Source organism: Nelusetta ayraudi, unplaced genomic scaffold, assembly GCF_046127955.1.
Source record: "Nelusetta ayraudi isolate G7.1 ecotype Tasmania unplaced genomic scaffold, CSIRO-AGI_Nayr_v1 ptg000033l, whole genome shotgun sequence".
Lineage (NCBI taxonomy): Eukaryota > Metazoa > Chordata > Actinopteri > Tetraodontiformes > Monacanthidae > Nelusetta > Nelusetta ayraudi.
Genome location: NW_027466083.1, coordinates 3,461,648 through 3,479,077, shown reverse-complemented (window position 1 = coordinate 3,479,077; position 17,430 = coordinate 3,461,648). Strand labels below are relative to the sequence as shown.

At 47.6% G+C, this 17,430-nt stretch overlaps 1 protein-coding gene across 2 annotated transcripts in view; it reads right to left on the bottom strand.

Moving 5' to 3' along the window:
- The window catches only part of mtus2a (microtubule associated tumor suppressor candidate 2a), a 36,864-nt gene extending 19,886 nt beyond the window's left edge, over positions 1-16,978 (bottom strand). The window contains exons 1-3 of one of the 2 annotated variants that reach the window (XM_076031606.1): positions 16,760-16,978; positions 3,546-5,808; positions 1,714-1,945 (exon numbers count right to left, since the gene is read on the bottom strand). In XM_076031606.1, coding sequence (XP_075887721.1) covers positions 1,714-1,945; positions 3,546-5,555 — 2,242 coding nt within the window. In that variant the 5' untranslated portion in view covers positions 5,556-5,808; positions 16,760-16,978. The remainder of the gene's footprint in view (positions 1-1,713; positions 1,946-3,545; positions 5,809-16,759) is intronic. The other variant, XM_076031607.1, reaches the window with a different exon arrangement.
- Between the last annotated feature and the right edge of the window lie 452 nt (positions 16,979-17,430).

The following is a 17,430-nucleotide window of genomic DNA, read 5'->3' as shown; positions in this document are numbered from 1 at the left end:
CTGCTCCAGCCTGCAGCAAAAGGTTTAGATCCTGGGCAGAGGGGGAGCGTTATCCCCTGCTGGCTGCAGAGATAAAGTGAGAAGCCCTGCGTTTTCTCCCCACTTGGCCAGGCCGTGTGCTCCTGTTCGTGTTACAGCGGTAACGACAGCACCAAGACAGAGCTACACACAGGAAGAAGGAAAAAGATCCCGGGAAGAAAGAGACAAAGTGGGAAGAGAAGTCCCCAGCGTGACTCCCCCTCAAGCATCATCAGCGCCACGCTTCACACTCATCACTTGGCTTCCTCCCTCAGTATCTGCCTTGTGCCATGTGGCCTGTTTATTAGATTGGGGCGAGCTCCTCTTGAGTGAAAAGGTCAGGATCATTAAAGATAAATGTCCTCTTTCCCCACCACTGTGCCCGCTGCCTCCGAGAGACGAGGGAGATAAGTGGGGCTCACTTTCTTCAGCCCACGTCCAGGAGCTAAATGAAATCACATCACACCTAAATAATAAGGAGCCATGAATGAATCAAAAGGTGATTATTCCCTTTATGAGTCTTTCTCTGTCTCCTCCTTCAGTGTTTCTTTCTTTCTGTGTTTTAAACCTGCAAACTCAAACGGTCTATTTTTTTCTTTAGATTCTAGATCCTGTCAGCCTCCTTTACAGCAAGTTGGATGATAAATGAAGATCTGACAACAATAATGACAGAAAAAAAAATAATCATAGGACCTTTAAAGGTTGCTGGCGTTGGTAGACGAATGAGAAAAAAACATTAGGCTTTTGTTCAGGGATGGAGCTCAGATTGCTCCAGCAAATCAGGGTGTGAAAATCAACATAAACACACACACACACACACACACACACACACACACACAGAAATAACATATTTAAATCCCTGATATGGACAGAAACAGGCACCGACCATCGCTATTCATACACAGTGCGAGCGCCGTAGCTGCTGCAGCTTTCTGAACGCCGCCCGCGTGCACCCAGATACCGACGTTACTTAAGAGTTAATTGCTTTGCACTTCAAAGCCTGTATCTCCCAAAGGGCCGTGGCAGTGCTGAGGCACCATACATATGTATTAATAAGGATTATGATAAGGAAGCCTGCCACATCATAACAGTGTGCTGAGCAACGCGGTGTGTGCGCTATGAACGGCTATACTGTTTTTTTCAATGGTAGCCTCGGTTATCGCGCTGCCCGAGAGGGCAGATCAAAAATGCATGAGATGGATGGAGAGGGAAGGCTTCCAGCAGAGAGCTGGGTGATGAGAAGATCACACTTGGATATTCTGTTGATGGGCAAGACTGTAATGCAAGTCTGACTTCAGCCGCTATCTGAATCATCGGAGGTTGGAATTTGCCATGCACAAGAGGGAGTGGGGGGGAGAGAGTGAGCTTGGTTTTTTCCCTTCACTTATTTATTGATGTTGTTTTGCACACAGCAACCTTCTGGTGCACAAAAAAAGAAATCCCTTCAGAATATGTCTCCTAAAACCCGGCCAATCATATCAGCCCAGATTAATCCCAGGAAAGGCATTTTAATGAGCTGCCTTCATCTCACGCCAATTGAAAAGAGGGCGGGGTTTGTCCCATGACTGCGGATAGAGAGATATGGTGGCCATGTTTTAGGTTGCTGAAAAGAAACTAGACACACAAGATACCACCTCCTTCTGGAATGAAGGGCACCAGTGCCTTTTTTTTTTTTTTTTTTTTTTATTTTCATACCTGCATCGTCTTGGCTCTTCTGATTGGCTGCTGCGCTGACAGGCTGGATGGGCTGACTGAAGACCACTGGCTTTTGACCATGTCCCAGTGCTTTGCCCTTGGTTGACCCTGAGGCATTCCTGGTGACGGCTCCGAGGCCGAGACGCATGCCTCTGCCGGAGCGCAGGAGGCTGCCGCTCCCTCCAGCCTGAGCGGCCGTCTGGGGCTGCAGCGCCTGGTCAGATTTGTTCACCTAGAGATCAAAACAATCAAAGCAATCCATCTGTGTCAGGCCACAAGCTCTGTGGATTTAATAGATCTGTTCTGTGGTGTTCCTTTGTCATAAACTTTCCCTTACATATTTATCTCAGATTTAGTTTTCATCACAGGCTCAGGTGAGGAAACCTCACATGATGAAATACAAAAAATAAAATGACATGGATAGACAAACAGCCTCTTTAGGCCCGTGTTTGAAGCCTCAAAAAGGCTTAGATTTAGCTACCTCACCGAAACACTAACGCTTTGTCAAACCTTGAACGAGGTTGGAATTGAATATAGGTAAAGAAGATGAATGGCTATGGTTGTTGCCTGTCAAGCTGTTGGCAGATGTGCCAGTGACATCACTTGATATTCTGTGACATCACAAAGGGTGAATTTTCAGCAATGTAATTTTTATATTGTGGAGCGAGGCAAGGAAGAGGAGACTTTTCTCATTTTGTGAGAGTTCATTGACAGGTTTGAGACACATATTATTGCTGTAAAATGTCATTAAAGTCAATCAATCAATCTTTATTTGTACAGCACTAAATCACAACCAAAGGCGTCTTCAAGTGCTTTGCAATCCTGTGAATACTGCACAGCATGGGGGCATTTAAAAGAAACCAGTTTCAATAGAAAAAGGCCTCAGATGTAATCAAAACAAATCCCCCCATAATTACAACTTTTTGAAAAAATATATTCAATCCTGTCATTTCTTTGCAGGGGCCATATGAGCACCATTAATCCTTGGGATATAAATAGTGTGTGTCATCTACAGTCCATAAGGGCCTGCTGGGATTTTCTGCTGGTGTTTGTTTACATACTAATGTGTTTGCCAGAACACCGTGTTGTGCTGTCATGACACAGTTTCCACCGGTGATGTTATGAAAAGACCGACGAGCGAAACATTTGAGTCACTAATCTAAATTTAATGCATGCGGTTAAGTGTGTTGAGGCTGATGCTGTGCGATACAAGCGTACTGATAAGACAAATATCGACCGCTGGCGTTTCTGGCTGCGAGGCTTCACCGTGATCACGGACCTGATTCATGCCTTGAATAAAACACAACACGTTTTGAGTTGTAAAATAAACCTGATATTCAACACTGAAGCCTTTTGGAATATCCGCAGCACACAATTCAAGGCTCGAAGTTCTGTCTTTGTGATTTTAACACCGGTGAACAGCGCGAACGTATATGTGGTGACGTGCAAAGCGCGAAGAGACGTTGTGTCCCAGAGCATTAAATATTCATTTCCACATGCCGGTGTTTGACACAGCATGAATATGAATGCCAAGCGTAGCTGTTTAATCAGAATCAATAAGGAATGATTTTAAAGTGATAATTAGTCATGCTCGTGAGAGCTGCAATCAATTATACATGGTTTACCGCGGGAAAGAACGGACATCAGCAAGTGGATCTGATATGTAGCACAAACTCGCTATGTAGGGTAGACCTGCCTAATGTTTATTTTAAGTGATTCTGCAAAACTAATGGGTATAACCAAATTGAGAAAGGCAATCTAGCTTTGTCTTTCTGTCTTTGGATCGGGACAGGCACTATTAAACACTTGAAATGCTACCACACAATTCTCACCTCTGCTCTTGCTCCATAGAAGTTGTCCGCCCTGCTGCCCAGTTTTGGCGGTGCGGTGTGGCTGTGTGAGTGTGCTGGCGGGACTGTGTGTGTGTGTCCCAATGGTGGCCGGATGCCCCTGTTCAGCATCCCCGGAGGGAAGATGTTTGTCTGCATTCCTTGCCGATACTTGTCATAGAGCAGATTAGAGGCACTGAGCACGGGGGCTCCCCTTGCATCTGCAATGGCCATGGAAGGGTCTTTAGTGCCCTCTTTAGAAGACGAGGCTGATTGGCCATGAGCGTACGCTGAGAGCCGGGACGGTAGAGAGGATACCTGATAAGGCCCGTCGGAAACCTGGGGCTTAAACTGAGGATTCTTTCTGACGTAGGTAATAATTTTGGGCCGGACTCCCTTGGGTTTGAGTTTCGGCGATGGAGAACTGTCTTTGGGGCCAGAGTTGTAGTTGGAGCTCTGCTGGTTGCTAAGTGGTGCTTTGGGGATTCCGCTTGTGCTTATGTTGGTTTTGACTGGTGCTCTTATGCAACTGCTGCCATTGCCCTGAGCTAACGCGGTTACGGCGGGGTTGCACCCTGGCGGGATCTGTCTAGTCACTCCGGAGACGGTCCTGGAGACGAGGTACATGGAGGGTTGCCTGTGAGGTGAGCCCTGGGGTGTCCTGAGAGGCGAGTGGGGAGGTGTGGACGACCTGGAATCAATGCCCATCCTGTTGGGACTCGAGCAGTTCCTCCTGTATGTGAGCTGAGGCTGAGATCTCTTCTCTAAAGCGGAAGGATTGGTGGTACTCGAGCTGCGCCATGCGGCTGCAGCTGGCTGTTTTTCGGATGGTGGTGTCTCTTTCTGGGTTGCCTGGTAAGGCTGTCGAGGCAGAGCGATCCCAAGTGGGCTGTACAGGGCCGAAATGTCAGACGGTTCACGCAAAGCAGATTTGATCAACTTTCTGCTCGACCCGTTGCTGTTTGGATCTGTTTGCCTTGTGTCGACTTGCTGGACGCCGGTCTCGGCCAGGCTCCTCGCCCTCACCATCTCTGTCTGACAGAGGGGCCTGACGAGCTGTTGCCGTCGCGGTGGCATCACCCTCTCCTCAAATCCAGCCTTCCGCCTTTGTCCAAGACCGCCATCATAGGAGAGTCCATTTCTGTGATGACCTCCCTCCTGTCTCAGGTCCTCGCAAGACTTCTGGGTGTGTTTCTCCTGAGGATTGGATGGTGGGGAGGTCTGGCTTGCATCAACTGAGGCTCCCCTCTGTCTGCTCTGGGCTGAGGTAGTGCTGTAATGGCTGCTCTTGCTGCTGGATGAAAGAGTGATGAAAGAGGGCATTTCTCTACCACTATCCAGAGCGCTGGACAAGCTCCCGCTGAAGGAAACCGCTGACAGACTGGGGACAAAGACATTTGTCTCTGATTTGGACTCCTTCAGACCTCCCTTCTGTCTCTCCCTGTCTCCTGCTCTGCCCAACCTGGTATCCCCCTTCTCCTCTGAAGCTGTGACACAGATGTCCAGCTCTTCAGCACTCTGGCTGACGATCCGTGTCTGCACCTTCTTGCCTCTTCGGCCTTCCACTTTGTTGCTGTCGTTGTCGTTTCTCCTCGCTCCCACCGAAGCGGAGCTGGCGGTAGAACTCGACGATATGGACATTGGACCTTCATCTTTTCCATCCCTAAAACTTGTCCCATCATCGTCCTCCTCCTCATTCTCCCTCTCTTGTTCACAGCCCCCTAAAAATGCATCAACATTCTGGCACTTCAGGGCCTCAAATTCTCGGTGCTCTGGCTCGGTGCCCCAGATCACCAAATTGTCTGAAGATGACCCACTCTGAGAAACCAAAGGCGGAATCAAACTCGGGCTTGACCCCAAGTCTTCTATCAGCTCTCTTCCCTTTTGATCGGTAGTCAAGGATAACTGATTGGCGTTATCATCCCCAGACTGGGAGAAATTATACTGAGTTTTGTTCACAATCATTTCTCCTCTGTCAACCCTCAACCCCTGGTAACCAGTTGGGATGCTCATCTTGAAAGTATCCTGCTGGTGCACTCAAAGACACATACAAGTGGCAGAGGCCATCTAAGGACTTGAACGAACGCTTCTTCTGTCTGCGCCTCTCCTTCTTGAGATCTGGGTGGTGATGATCCTTTGGCTGATTATTCCGAAGGTGAAATATCATCTCACAGATTATTTCCCACTTCAGCTCACCACTTGTTGTGAGTGTAGACAAGCTGTCTATGTCTGATGGCTCTTCAGGAAGGTGTTGGCCCGTTTAAACCTGGAAAAAAAAAGGTGCAAACGTGTTAGAAAGGTGTTTGAGCGACCTGTATCAATACAATGATGGCATTAAAAAGATTTCTACCCAGTTCCCACGAAATGACTTTAGTCAAGTCAAGTACCAAGTAGGTGTTTGATGAGGTCCCTGACAAGAGCCCAAGATCAGAGGCACAATTGGAGTGGCATGCATGAACTGTTCAAGGGCACGAGGCTCATCCATGTGTCCCCAACGCTTCTGAGATTTCTAGCGTGCTAAATATCAGAAATGAGTCAGCGACTCTGGAGGAGGAGACAAACAGCCAAAAACAGCCAATAAAGAGAGCAGGGCCCACAGCAAAGGGAAAGATGGGGGAAGCGGTCGTCTCTAAAATTCCAGACACAAGACAACAGCACACATGCAAACGGCACAACAAAATTTAAAAGAATGTGCAGACGTGTCACGTCAAAACCTGTTAGTCTCTTTTGAAAGCTTGTGCTGAGGCATTAAAAATAAAATGCGTTATTAATTGGAATTGCAATTACCGAATCATGATGGAACATTACTGTAAAATACAAAGTGGAGAAGATAAAAGAGAAGTGGGGCTCAGCGGAGGTTTAGACTGTTTGCATGTTGGTGGCAGAATCACCCTGGGGGATATCTGATCAAAACAGAAATCAGGGAAAGATGGATGGGTGTGAGGAGTTTCATAATGAGATTTCTTCCTCCCTGAAGACGTTAAAGGAAGGCACAATGCGCGGATATCTGCGACTGCAGTATTTCATTGAAGAGGTTGGAAATATAGTGCATCACAAGCTTACGTAGGCTGCAAATACTCGGGCGGCTGCGTGCTCAACACGAATAACATGTACGGGGGAGTTGCGATGGCAGCTCAGGGGGGATTAATCCATACTGGCGGTCTGATCGCTACAGGGGGGTTAACACTTGTCCCTCAACAGGCCTTCCTGACCCGCGCCATATGGCTTGGCGAAGCCGCGGACCCGTGATTCGATAGCAGGTGACACAAAGAACGTCCCAGCTTTGTTCAAAAGTGCGGCTCCGCTGTCGAAACCGTGGCGAAGCAACCGACAGGTGAGGCAAACAGGAAGTCGCAGGCAGCAGATGGCAGGGAGGGCAAACGTGGGAGGGCTTTTTCCACCCGGTGCGCACACACATGCGAGCGCACACACACACACACACACACTTTCCAAGCAGAATTTGTTTAAACACAGCCTTGTAAAATGGAAAGAGAGGCTGAGAAAACCAATAAACAATAGCATAAAAGGATTGTTCCCCTTGAAGGCAGCACTTCAGGAGTCTCTTTACATTTTAATTTTAACGCATTATGCAGTAGCTGTGAGGCTGTGAGGTGCTCCCTTTCTGCCTGCAGCTGAATGCATTCCAGTCCTGCTTTCTAGAACACACACTCATGAAAATAGACTCAGCAAAGTATTGCAGTGAACAACGAAGGCAGTCAAGACACTTGACAGGAGCCAGAGAGTCGCATATTTAGACCAAGGTGGTGATGATGCAGTCCAAATATGTGCGCAAACAGAGCCTTGCGCTGAATATTTGAGCAGGCTCCAAAGTTCAAATAGAATTCCCTCCCTCTAATTACACGTGCAGCGGGGGAGTTTGTTCTCATTAGCATGTGCCTTCTCCATGTGTCCTGTGGCAGTGATATCAGTGAGCAGAGTGAACCGCAAAGATGCCAGCTCTCGCTGCCTTTTGGCAAAAACCCACGCGGCTCCGCTCAGGCTGGAGCAAATTTTTGTCCAAATGGAATGCGAAGCGTCTGCGTTCCTGAAGGTCGCAACGAAAGAATCTTCTGACATTGTTGCTTGCTGTTTCATTGAGAGCAATGCTTTTGAGGAGTTTGTGAACTGAGCAAGAATAAGCAAGAGATGCATGAAGCGCTGACTTGCTGTCAATACCATTGACACAAACTAATCACAGTGTAGGAAGTTCTTTGGAAATTCCTCGAATGTTTATGCAGTTTACACATGCAACACACATACAAACATGCCCCAGGCTCCACTTAAAGATCCCATGTTATGCAACATTCCCTTTGCAAAGGGTTCGAAACAGTATGTGTGCAAATCAGATCACTGACACCGCTGTCCAAAGTTTGTGGCACTGCCACAATAAGCCTCCCATAGAATAGGGATGGGTGCAGCCTATAAATTGACTTCTGGGATGAGAAAAAATGTCATGTAATTAAGCTGCCATTTTCTGCCATGCTTCTGTTTTGCGCGATTGGCAACAATGAAATGTCCATTGGAATATAAACGGTTAGAAACGTGCCCATAAAACAATCCTATTTTTGAACAAAAGAACTGAAACACTTTCAAGATTTAATTGTTAAACCATGAGGCTGTAAATAGAAGGAAAACTACTACTACTACTACTACTAATACTACTAATAATAATGATGATAATAAAGATTTGAATATGGGTGGAATGCAGAAGAATACCTTTAAAAATGATGATTACCAGTACTGTCAATTTTTTACAGACAAAAAAAATGTATGAGATTTTGTAAAAGTCAGTCTGTTTATCCTCAGACGCTAATATTTACTACCAATGTGTGCAACAACCACACACACACACACACACACACACACACACACACACACACACACACACACACACACACACACACACACACACACACACACACACAGGCAGGTGGAGCTGGGGAAACGGGAGGCGGAGCGCAGAATGACACATTGATCACGTCTGTGATGAAACGCCGAAGGTTGTGCTGATGACAGCAGCCTTTGCGGGGCTGTGCTCACAGCTCGGTCACGGTGGCTGAACTGAAATGAGACACACATCACTGCACAGTGGTGGCACCTGAGAAGGCAGCGGAGAAAGAGGGAGAGAAAGAGAGAGAGGGAGAGAGAGTGAGAGAGAGAGAGAGAGAGAGAGAGAGAGAGAGAGAGAGAGAAACCTGCCTGACAGTGAGCATAAATTAGGAATACCTGTCCTGATCATGAAAAGCATAATAAATGAGGCGTGGGGTTTATTTTCAGACACTGCATGTTTGGTTTTCTTTGCTGCTGGTGACACACTTAGATGTTGGGTGGGATGGACCATCACATGGGACGGGGATTACGCAGGGCTACTGTTTGTTTCCAAGGATGTATTGCTTTGCCTGAAAAATGAATGACGCAATCATGAAAAAAGGAGCAAAGTGAATAATACACACGCTTGGTAGAACTTGATAGAAGATCTAAAACTTGCAGAACTGGAAGGCAAGAACGTCTGAGACATCTGCGCATATCTGCTCACAATTTCATTCACTGTATTTCTGTCTCTGTTTTCCACCATGAAGTAATGATCTTTTATTCTGAATTGGAAGTCTTGGTTTGACCTCCCTTCAATCAGCACATAAGTGCTTGCTGAGTTGATCTGGGCGAGCACATGTGATTGAGGCGGGCCTGCTTTCTCCTCACGCTCGGACCCAGTAGTTGATGCAAATGCCCACCGTAGGCCATCTCAGGGAAGAAGCAGGAGGAAGAACCTCAGAATAAACTAATAAAATAGGATGCCCCTGCTTCTGTTGTCATGGTGATCTCATATTCCTGCCGGGGGTGGGGAATATGTCCCGACCCCACTGTCCTCCATGCACAGAGAAGGTCAGCTCTTCTTTCGGAAGTTGATGCAGCATCTTATGATACCCTATCCAGATGATTCCACCATCAATTTGACTGTTTTGTTCCAAGAGCGTGCATCCAACATTTGGATGAGAGTCCAACCCGGTGCTAACTAGGAAGGCATGGTGAATGCTAAACACGGCATTTAGTTAAAAGCATCTCGGGCCGGTTGCATCCCCTGCAAGAGGGCAGATTGTGGCACTGATGTGATGAGAGGTGGAGACAGGTTAAAAGAACACATCTCAGCACTCAGCGGAGCAGAAAGGCTTTCCTCATTAGTGAACCTTTTTTCCCCCTGGCAGGTATGTGTGGATAAAAAAATGAGAGGCAGCCCTGAGACAACTGAGTCAAGACGTGAGGACAGGTACCAGACGGAGGAGCTCCGTCACAGGAGAGCCACAGCTTTCCAATTAGAATGATGGAGGTGAAGACATCATTCAAACCTCTGAAGAATGAATTATGCGGCTCTGCTCCTGAACCAACTTATGGAAAGAAGCCTGAGAGAGCAGGGAAAAGTAATTATTGGAAATCCGTTACCATATATAATGCTAATGATCTCTAAATTGCTCCCATTGATGAAACTGGTAACATAAATTTCCATTCTGTTAATACCTCTTATGCGAGTAGCAAATCTCATAACGGCAGGGCCGGACTCTCCTGCATTTGTATCTTTTCAGCAAAGACGGAAAAAATATATTCAGGAGCTGGAATCTAATCAAATCCACAAATCGAATCTTCACACAAATGTTTGGTTCACAATCAACGTGTCAAACTGGGGAGGTGCTGACGATGAGTAATTCTGCAGAGCAGCTGGAACGCCCAGATTTCAACTCTGGAATCTTACACATCCATCTTTCCAACACCAAGCAGAAAGCATTTTTGAAGAGCATAACAAATCCCTCACAGATAGAGAGGGACAAGAGAGGCTACACTGTAAGGAAAGAAAGGAGCAAAGGCTCCTTTAAGATGAATCAAGGCCAAGCTAATACAAGTTAGCATGTCATGTCTTTCAAAATGTACACATCAGCACCGAGACTGTGTGTGTGTGTTTGCGCGTGCGCATATGAGCCCATCCTGTCCCACCAAGACAAACCCACCTGGCCGACGCACACGCAGCTGACATACGCTTGCTTGTCGGCGCCTTTGTTGTCGCTGCAGCAGCCTGTGTGGCTGTTACAGAAGCCATTTGTCTTTGGCACTTTGCTTTAGTCCTCCACCTCCTCCTCCTCCTCCTCCCCCTCCCCCATTTTATCCTCCTCCTCCTCCTCCCGCTGCAGAGCACACAGGTTTTATAGCGCCCTGCTGGTCCCAGGGGAACCGTACAAGAGCACACACACACACACACACACACACACACACACACACACACACACACACACACACACACACATTTCCCCTGTGCCATCACTCTTTCATCCATAGTACAGACACATGCCTCTGCAGAAATCCTAGCAAACTGGAGGAAAAGCAAAGGAGGTGGAGGACGGATCGGAGGGTTGGTTGGGGTGGGAGTACCGTGGACGCATGGAGCGTTGACGTGCACGTAACTGTGATTTATGATCCCAGAGTGGGGTCGCGTGACATAACAAGATTTAAAGCAGCGTTTACTTTAAATTTCCAGCGTAGCAGTGCTCAATAAAGATGAGGAGTCCTCTGCTTTGATGGCGTTGTCGCATGCATGCAATTAAATCTCTAATGGCATCACCCTTTGCGTGTCCTTGTGGGCCGTCCTGAGGCGAAAATTGTGCTAAAAAAATGTGTGTGCGAGTCAACGTGTGAACTACGTGCGAATGCCGCCCCTGATCACGTGCACGGAAGGCCCATACACGCGCCTGTCAGTCAGTGCCAGAGAAGGCGGCGCGCATTCCACTTGTGCCTTTTATTCGTGTACAATCATCCAGCAGGTTCGGGTCTATTCAGAACACGAGCTGAGCTTTTAGTCATCCAGCCCCTCTCCTCCCAGCTCTGTCGGCGTCGCAGCGCAGACAGAAATAGCGGCGGCATAAGCTAAACGCACTCATCCCGTTCCCACAGAAAGACACCCTGTAGACAGAAATTCCAGTGCTGATTAACTAAACTGCGCCTGAGCGTTTGCGTTTGCTTGTGCGTGCGTGTGAAGCAATAACTCCCAGCGCGCGGCGAACAATGAGGCGAACAAGGAAAAGATGCAGGAATAGAATCTTCTGCCCGCCAACTCGTCTCCTAGCAGAAGCGGAGCTCTGCTTTTCAGGCTGCAATAGTCAAAAAGAGCATTGTGTCTTTGTTGGATATTGTTTCAAGGTCCTGTGTTGCAAGCATTTTTCAGATCTTCGGTGTGTAGTCGGGGACTCTGGCAGCTTTGCTTGGCAAACAACCAGAAAAAAATAAAATAAAATAAAAAATACCACGTTTATCACATCTAACCACCTCTTCACAGCCTCCTATAAGAAAAAAAAAAGGAAGCTTGGTAGAACCTAAAAACAGGGTTCTTTATTAGCTTCCTTCCTTTGTCTGGACCTTCAACGTATTTGGAAGGGGACAAAAACAAAGCAGCAAACTGAACGCCAGGCTTTGGGTGCTGCCACAAACCAGTGATCCTCTGTGACATCACAAAGGGCTGGTTGCACTTCACCAAAAGTGAAGCAAACTAAAAAAGTCAGTAGACGTCTGAAAAGTGACTGTTGCGGCAACTGAAGGCTACGAGACGAATCCTTCCGTGTCTGTTTCTGGCGCCACCTCATTTCCAACCCCATTCAGCCTTTTACACCTTAATAATGCAGAATAAATGAGGCCAGGGCAAAGCGATCAATCCCATTTTAGGCACACCAGCGGGCTACATGCACCCAAATAATCCCTTTCATCCCCCTCCCAACACACACACACACACACACACACACAGTCAGACGCCTTTTTTGTGGCCCTCAGGGGAGTTCCTCTGCATCACATAGCAGAACTATAACAGGATTTCTGCGCCAACTCAGGTCAGAGTGGGTGGCCACGGCAAAGTGAATAAGCAGAATGAGATAATCACATTATTAGCAATGAAAATAAGCAAATGAAAGAAAAGTGATTTTGACCTGGTTACGGTGGGGAACAGGCAGCGTCACAAAATGCAGATAACAGGATTTATTAGCTGGAGCGAAACAGGAAATGAAAGGAGCAGGTTTACACATGGCTCTCTTTTGTTCGCCAGTGGAGCGACCGACAGGTGAGTTCCGGGGGAAAATAGATGACATGAAAGGCGTGATGCTTCCACATCCATTGGCAGCCTGATGTGAAAAACTTGGCGGCGTGAGCGCCAAGTTGCACATGCGGTTGCATGAATTCTGCCTACGCGCACAATAACACACGCGCACACTCATAAGCGCACACACACACACACACACTCACAAGTGTGTGCAAAAGGCTAGACAAAGAGACACAGGCTTTCTCTGCTGGGAGGAAAAATGTGGTTTGTAAGAAAAACACACAGTTGCTGATGAAAATTTTCATCTCCTTAATCTTTTCTTTCCCCTTCAGTGTTGCTTTCGGCGAGAATTGGAAATGAATCTCCTCTGAACCAGACACAGTCCGGCTTTTCTGTCTGTCTGTTTTTTTGGGTTTTTTTTTTGCTGCGTTGTGCAGTCTGTGAGGGAAGGATATAGGCTGAGGCGGCCACAAAAAGGGAAGACCAATGTGCAGAGAATGAGGGGAGAAGGATGGGACAAAGTGAGGGGAGACAATGAAACAAAAGCGGCACCGACAGAGGGTCGGGGCTGCTGCTCCAGTCTGAGGAGGACGAGGACGACGAGGAGCGCTCACTTGTGTTGGGGTGGCATGACGGAGAGAACGGGGCGCCTGACCAGACTAGACGCTGCTTTGCTCTGCATTGTTATTAGCCGAGCCCCCTCCGCCGCCCACCACCCCCTTGCTCCCGACGCAGAGTGGAAGCTTTAACTCTTGCGTGGCTGCGCGACGGGACAAAGACAAACTGAGGGTGAGCAAGAAATAAAGGGAGAGAGGAAGGGCAGGCTGGGTGTATGGTGGTGGTGGTGGTGGTGGTGGCGGGGGGGATTTAGGGAGGGAGTTGCACAAAGATTCACGGAAAAAAGGACAACACACACATACACACACACATGCAGCCAGACATAAAGCTGAAGAGGCGAGAGGTGCAACCGGCCAGACAAAGAGAAGAGGAGGATGCAACTTAGCCGAGGGCTGAGTCACCGCTGTGTGCTTCATAAAGGAGAGGAAAAAGAGACGTTGAAAAACAAGTGATGCTGCAGAGAGGAGTGAGGAGGGGAGGAGGAGGAGGAGGTGGTGGTCCTGTGAGGGGAGCTGGTACTGTGTGTGTTTGTGCATGACTGTGTGTGTGTGGCAAACCACATTGGTAGTAGGGGGAAGGGGGGACCGGTAGCGGATCAGCGAGAGGTGAGAGCGAGCTGAGGAGCAGGTGACGACGAGGTGCAAAAACAAGTAGAATGGCAATAATTGTTCAAGGAAGGAGTCAAGGATGCAGAGGTGCAGCCGGCAAAACGATCCTTTCAGACAGAATTTGCTTTGTTTTGTTTTGTTTTTGAGGAATGACGGGGGGTCAGGGAGAGAAAGGGGTGCAAGCCGAGGAAGTCGTGCAGAGTGCAGGTGTGTCACTGAGGGAACATGGACCAGTGGCTTTTTTTTGTTTTTTTTGTTTTTTTTGTTTTTTGTTAGCCGTCCATCTCTGAACGGTGCCGTCCTGCCTAATTGTGCTTACGCAGATATCAGTTATTGTCTAGAAGGGGTTTGTAGCAGAATGCAGCCAATGGATGCGCACACTTGCACACGCGTGAGAGGGGAAAGGTCTTTCATGACGGCTCCCAGACGGACAGGGAGACGTGTGGAAGCATGTGTGGAGAGGGGGGAGTGTGTATGCATGTGTGTGTGTGTGTCTACGTGTGCCTCATTGCCGCGTTCTGCCTGTGACTGCAGGGGGAGGAGCTTCGTCGTCGAGCTCATTGCCACCTTCCAGACAAAAGACAGCCTGAGAGCGTGTGTGTGTTGACACTTTGTTCACACCGCATTCACATTCACACGCACACGCACACACGCACGCAGATACTGACAGCCGCTCTGTTATCCTCCAACCTCTCATCTTTAACCCAGCGTTCTACTGCCTCCAATGATGAAACGTAGAAATATATAAACACCATTGTCCTGTTTTTCTCCTTCAGCCGACTCCTTGCCTCCCTCCTCCCCTGCTGTGTCCTATTAAACGCCCTTGAGGGTCTTACCGGTGTGCTACACCGTGCATTGCATTGTGACGTAATGTTTTTACCTGCACAAACAAACAGAAACATGCACACAAGTCTGTGCAGCCTCACACTGTGCCGCTGCGGACCCCCAGCCGCTCCCTGGCAGTGATCTGCTGAATTGATTGCTGCTCAGACATTGCAGAGGTCAGATGTAATGAATCAATTGCACACGCATCAGCACTGGGAAGGGGTGGGGGTGTTGGGGCTTTGGTTACAAGGCCACCGACTCTGCCGCCCTGCTTCAACGCAGTGTCAATCTCCACCATAGAGGTCCCAATATTGAGTTTTGAGTCTTTGTTTTTCAATCCTGGACCTCAGTGAGTTAGCCTGGCACGATGAATTGATCCCCCCACCAAAATGCGTACATATCTCCAAGGAAGCCTGTTTAGTCGTCTGTTGACAGCCTCCTTGAAGAACAAAAGGCTCCCTGTCAAAACTGATACTTTGTTGGATTTTCTGCATGTTTGGAAGGCAACAGAAGCAAGGCAGCCGCAGGAGTGGAGCGATCTCCTGACTTGGGCTTTTGTCAGTGACCTGGGACAGGTACCAGTGAGCTATCAGTGGTTGTTGTGACATCACAAAGGGCTGATTATCAGAATGGCACACACATTCATATTTCTGGGGAGATGATTTAAGAGCTTTAGACATTTTAAGAGCAAAAAAAAACATTGGGTATGTTTATATGGAACCATTTGCAAACTTTCCAGAATATTGGATTCAAACATGGCTTCCAAACCAAACTTGCTTGCTGCACGTATTCAATTCAATTAACCGAATGCTACAAACACAAACAGCTGAAATGTTTGCGGCGCAAGAACAATTTTGGTTCCGTAAACAAACACACAAAGTGACCCAGCAGTCTCAAGGACAAGCCATCAGCACACACACATGCACACACACCCATCAGTGCACAAGGCAGCAGGGTGTGAAATGCAAGCCTTCAATCTTTGCTACTTTTAATTTGATTTATAATTTACCGTCTCTCCTCTCCTCCCAGCGCCCCTGGGGGAGTGTGCGGGTGAAGATGAGGACAACGGGAGTGATACAAAAATAACTGAAGAACAGAGTTAAGACTGTCAAGTCTACAGAGTGGGAAGATGGCAGCAGGAGATAACGTCCTCATGCATGCAGCGGTGGCGGCTCCCATTCATGCCTTTTAGGTTCAGTGAAGCAAACAGACAAAAAAAAAAGAATAAAAGTAGAGGGAGGCAGCATCTTTGGGAAATCACTTGGAAGAAAAAGACTCCTTGAAGATCTGAATGGTGTCGGACCAAAGCTTACCGACTACTACACATAGTCGCCTCACTATTTTTAACCTTCTTTATGTGACTGTTTGGAGAAGATCAAGGGATGTTCTGCAAACTCCAACATTTCTTATACCTGTTGGCTGGCAAATGTTTTTGCCAAAATGCTCTTATTTCTTGCAAAAAAACGAAATAAAGATAAATAATAATAATTTAAAAAAAAAATCATAATTCATATATACATATAATTACAACCATATTTACATTAAAAAAAAAGAAGAGAGATGCATGCATGCCTGAATTGTCAGCACCTCAGTACAGTGGATCATAGCAGGAGTCAGCTCTAAAGCCTGGATAATCTTTGTGCGATCATTAGCATCACCCACAGAGACTTGACCTGCTCCATCCATCAGCACCAGCCTGCTCCTCCCTGTCTGACCTCACCGCCTTCACTTTGCTGCGCCTCCAACTTCCATGTTGCGTCTCCTCTGGTGTTGTTGCAACAGCAGACGCAGACAGAGAGAAAAAAAACGAAAAAAAAAACGAAAAAAAAAAACGCGGACGTGCGATCTGCGATTCAGCGATCAAGCGCGTCATCTTTAATTGGATAATGTTGTCTGCAAACCGGTTCAGCACAAAAACAAACGGTGAAATACATTCTATCTATATATCGCGTAAAAAAACCCAAAAACAAACCAAAAACAACAACAACAAAAAAAACACACAAAAAAAGAAACATTCAAACATCACCAAGGCTGCAATGTGTCAAGCAAAAAAGGAGAAGCGCAGTGTGCAGTGTCCTGCGGCCGGCTGGGCGACTCACCTGCAGGCTTTTCCGCGTCCGATTGCAGGATGTCGGAGTTGCAGACGCCAAACACGGCCGTCTCTCTCCCCCCTCTACTCACTGTGGACTGTAACAGTGGGAGAGAGATGCTGCGGATAGGTGGAGGAGAAGTAGGAGGAGCGGTGCTGATGCTGCGGCTGACACCTGGAATTGCAGCCTGTTTTCTTGTAAACTGCTGATGCAGTTCGTCGGCGCCATCTGCTGGACTGTCAGAGGGATGTCATCGCAGACACCCCCCCCCCCCACCCTCCCCGGTCTGTAAACCAAACAGACGATTCGAGTTCGACTACAAACGGATAAAATCCAGAAGACGGACTCCAGCGTCCAACTGGACTTGTAGGATACAGGATATCAATCCTGTGGGTTAACCCAATCCAAAGAAGCGCGCGTGCATCGCGAAACGACAGGCGGGAAAACTGGCTCGCGCTCAGACGTTGAGTGAGCAAAAGCTCTGATAAACGTATGGTCAGACGAAACTATCGGACAGCAGCTGGTGAGAACTAACAAGAACATAGACGTTTGAAGGCAAGAACAATAAACGTGATTATTAGGGACCGAGCACCAAAAACTCTTTTCCTTTCTGTAGGGGGCGCCCTGTCCTACTCCAACACACCTGGTTGAAATGAACGCCTCGTTATCAGGCTGCTCCT